This window comes from Triticum urartu, chromosome 3 (genome assembly GCF_003073215.2).
Source record: "Triticum urartu cultivar G1812 chromosome 3, Tu2.1, whole genome shotgun sequence".
Classification (NCBI taxonomy): domain Eukaryota; kingdom Viridiplantae; phylum Streptophyta; class Magnoliopsida; order Poales; family Poaceae; genus Triticum; species Triticum urartu.
Window position 1 is genome coordinate 94,973,161 of NC_053024.1, and position 4,174 is coordinate 94,977,334.

At 49.3% G+C, this 4,174-nt stretch overlaps 1 protein-coding gene across 1 annotated transcript; it reads right to left on the bottom strand.

The window, feature by feature from the left end:
• Positions 1 to 1,055: 1,055 nt before the first annotated feature.
• LOC125543063 (transcription factor NIGTH1-like) lies at positions 1,056 to 3,495 on the bottom strand. Its single transcript, XM_048706312.1, has 4 exons — positions 2,930 to 3,495; positions 2,224 to 2,838; positions 2,039 to 2,115; positions 1,056 to 1,865 (listed from the first exon to the last, which is right to left on the bottom strand). The coding sequence occupies exons 1-4, from the start codon at positions 3,168 to 3,170 to the stop codon at positions 1,380 to 1,382; spliced, it is 1,419 nt and encodes a 472-aa protein (XP_048562269.1). The 5' UTR covers positions 3,171 to 3,495; the 3' UTR covers positions 1,056 to 1,379.
• Between the last annotated feature and the right edge of the window lie 679 nt (positions 3,496 to 4,174).

Sequence of the window (4,174 nt, forward strand, 5' to 3'; positions counted from 1 at the left end):
ACTTGAAGATATGTTGTTTAAGACCTTATTTGCACTGCCTCTCTTTCTTTGTCTGCGCGCCTCTTTCCTGCAATAATAATAATGAACAACTTTTTCCGGATCAGGTATTACACTGTTACAAATGTATGTTGAAGCTACTCTTTACAACAAGGAAAAAGAGGATGAGTGTTTTCTATCTTCACCAGTTTTGTAGCATGTTCCAAATTGTTGGCTCTTTCTTATTTGAGGATTCACCATTTTTTTTTGTAATTTAGAAGCTGACCTAAAGCTTGATAAGGTTAAGCTTGACAAATACTCTAGAATACTTTTCCTTCCATCTTTATTTTTCTTCATAACTCATTTCAGTTTCTATATGTACAAAGCGTCTTACATCATTGTAAGTTAGTATGGTTGCCAACGCATAAACACATACAAAACCGGATAAATATTTTCTATCATGATAATTATTGGATTTTTTTAGCCCTTTTACATTTCAATTAGTTCTTGTAAATCATCTTTATTTCATATAGAAGTCGTTGTAGTCACATATCATCTTCTATTTCCTATTATCCATAGTAGGTAGCTATATAATTTTGGCAGTCCACACAACCAAAAAATATATATAATTTGATCCAAATTAGTACAGATATATATTTTGCTATGCAGAGTAGTAGAATAAAATAAGATTCGAGAATTAAGCATCTTGAACAATATAATTGCACCGTAAGGCAGTTTATAATTTTTTTCCTGGCTACACTCGAAGAGAAGACTATACTACATGCCTATATTATTGCATTAATAAATAATTGCTGATTTTATTTAAATGAGAATATTTTCCTGCTATTACTCTATGCAGCAACATAACCACTATTTTGTCTCGTTTTTGAAAATACAATTTGAGCGACATCAAACATTGTGTATCCATTTGATTTATATTTTTAAAAATGTTTATTTTTTTATATTATTTAAATTCACCTGTTTTATGTTTGAGACGTGCGTTACACGTGCATGCTTACTAGTAAACTTTAAACCAAGGAACAAACACACTGCCAGCCCTAAAGCTGAGTACACACATCTCCCAAATAATCATCTCTTCCTCCAACAAGTGTACAAAAGCTAGTCATATTTCCATCATGACATATTTACCAAATTATTTGCTAGCACAAAAACAAAGCCCCAAAGAGAAGGGGAAGAAAAAAGAAGGAGAGAAAAGCCCTCACAAATCCATCCGTATATCGATCACATCACGAATGAGACAATCTCAGGCTCCCGCTGCTCCACTCAAGCCAGAGACCGGCTTACGTTCTCCGCGCCAAAAAAATCACTTTCCGGACAGAAAACAATCTCGTTATACCAACTTCTTAATTAGGGGCTAGCTAATCGGTGCGCGCGCTACTTAATTAGTAGTTGATCTGCTCGGCGTCGCCGTTCGCCGCCATGCCGTCCTCGTCCTCGTCCTCCTCGTCCTCCCGCTCCTCGCCCTCCTCCTCAATGCTCTCCGACCTCTCCCTGCCGCCGCCGCTGCTACGCCGGCCCTCCGATGACGCCTGGGACCCTGCTGCGGACAACGGGTGCACCTTGTAGGCGGGCTGCGGGGGCGGAGGTGCCACCGCGCGGTGGTGCACCATGGAGGCCGCCTGGTGGTGCTGCATGTGGTGGCCGTGGTGGGCGGCCGCGGCTGCGTTCTGGTAGTACTCCTGCGCCGACACTGCCGCCGTGTAGTGCGCCTGCGTTGCCGGGTGCGCCCCATAGATGCCGGCCGGTCCCGCCCCCTGCGCCGCGTAGTCCGGCGGCATCCATATGCCCCCGAGAACCACCAGCTGCGGTGCCCCCGGCGGCGGCGCCGACGGTGCCGGCATCGGCCGCCGCGTGTGCAACCTGTACTTCTGCTCGCAACACAAACAAAAACTTCAATTTAGATACACACCCATGTCTCATGTGTTCATATAATAATCAGTTAATCATTCTACTCATCATAATGAAAGCAGCAGCATGCATAATAACTGGAACGTACTACGAAGAGAGAATGCAAGATGCGTGATGATGAGATTATAATTACCTGGAGATGGCTTTTCACCTCATCATTGGTCAATCCATCCACCTTCATCAGCTCTCGGATCTGCTTCGGGGTCGCCACTTTAATCAATTTGCAAACAACAAAGGAGGTTTAGAATCTTTGGTACACATGTAGTTCGTTCAGATTCAGCTGGTTAATTTGATGCATGTGGACGTCTGTGTGCATACCTTGAGCGCCGCCCAGGATTTGAAGGGCATTGACGAAGCGGCGGTGCAGCTCCGGCGACCAGCACCGCCGGGCCTTCCGGTTCGTCTGCGGAGCTGGCGGCACCGACTGCCCTTCCGGCGGCGTCGACGTCGGTGGTGCACCGACGTCTCTCCGCGAGACTACAGTGCCGTTGCTGCCGCCGTCGTCGTGGTACGGCTTTCTGTCAGCCTCCCGGTCCTTCTCCGCGGGCGCGAGCCCGAGCTCCGGCAGCGCCGCGCTCTCCGCCATACAGGCCTTCTCCTTGGTGAACGGGAGGAAGGCGCCGACACCGTTGCCGCCGCCGCCGTCGAGCCCGCCGAGCATGGAGCTCGTGTCGAGCGGGTGCTCCGAGCGCTCCTTGGGAGTCTGGGGGCCCTTGGCCGCCGCGTCCCCCGCAGCCGGCCCGTTCCACAGCTGCGCCGACACCATCCAGTTCGCCTTCTCCGACGGCGCGTTCCCGGCCGCCTTCTCCGCCGCGTCGATCCCGATGTTCTTCAGCGGGATGAACTCCTCGAGCACCAGCGGCGCCCTCGCCGCCGCGCCGCCATGGCTCCCCATCTGGCACGCCTCCAGCTGCTGCCTGTAGGCCTCCATAGCTGCACCCACACATGCATTATTCAGTCAGGCAGAGCTCCATCGCCCTTCCACGTAAGCACACATGCATGGGCAGTTCGGCACGTTAATTACCTTGGTTGAGGAGCTGCATGCAGAGCGGGAGCTCGCGCTTGAAGGCGTCGATCTTGAGCCGCTCGTCGTCGAGGCGGGCCAGGAACTCCTGCAGCTTCTGCGTCGTCGCCTGCTCCGCCGAGAGATGATGGTGGTGGTCCACGACCGGCGACGCCTGCTTCGGGTAGCCGGCGGCGGCAGCTGCCGTGCCGTTGCCGTTGGGGGTGTAGTCTAGGGTTAGGTCAGACGGCGAGGAATCCATGTGTGTGAAGTGGTGCAGCTAGTGAGGTGCTAGGGAAGCTCCAGTATATTACTCCTGCTTAGATATCAAGGGGTGTGTGTGTGTGTGGATGGGGGGATCGGGGTGGAATCGGCTTGTTTTTAAGGGTGATTTCTGGGAGGGAAGAGAGAATAAAGTCGGATTTAGAGGGGGTGAAAAGGAAAAGTTTCTCCCTGTATGTATGTGTGTGTTTGATACTTTGATCTAGGCACTGTAGACCACCAGACCTGCAGACTAGACTAGAGGGATAAAGCCAAGGGCATGGTAACTTCTTGCAAAGATCAAAGGGGCCAAAAGCTAATCCTCTGCATGCATATGCATGCATGCAGGAGGTTTCATGTACTGCAAGGTGGTGCAGTAGGATATAGCCGTAGCCCGTAGCAACTAGCAAGGCGACCACACATGACACAGATGGGGTCACGTGGTTTCTGGTCTCTCCACTGTAAGATCAAATGAACCTAGCTGGTATATGCATATATTTGTATGCCCTTGAAAGTAGCATATACATCAAATATCTCTGGGCATCATGCATGCATGAAAATCTGGAAACCTTTGGTTTGTTGGCTATGTCTTGTCATGCTGAAAGTCTGGCCACCCATCCAGCGCCACACGATCTATTTTCCCCGGTCAATCTTTTCACATGGATGCCTCATTTTTGTGTTAGGTTAAACTTTACAATCGTTTTTACGGCAGGGAATCAACCCATCACCCACAGGAAGTTAGCATAGCTTCTCTCGGTGCTCCTGATTCAAAAGAATTAAAGGTGTAAGGTGACCTCCTCAAAGTAGTCCAAAGAGAACCTTGCAAGTCCAAGAGAGAACCAGCAAGGTGTCTTGAAGAATATTTTTCACCTTTACCATTAACAATATTGAATGGTTTCAGACACGCACACGAAGGGATAATCACCAGATATACCTAGCTAGCCGGGACGGGAATCACACCATCCTCTGCTACTTGCACTAACAAAAACCAAAAGGAGGCAAGCA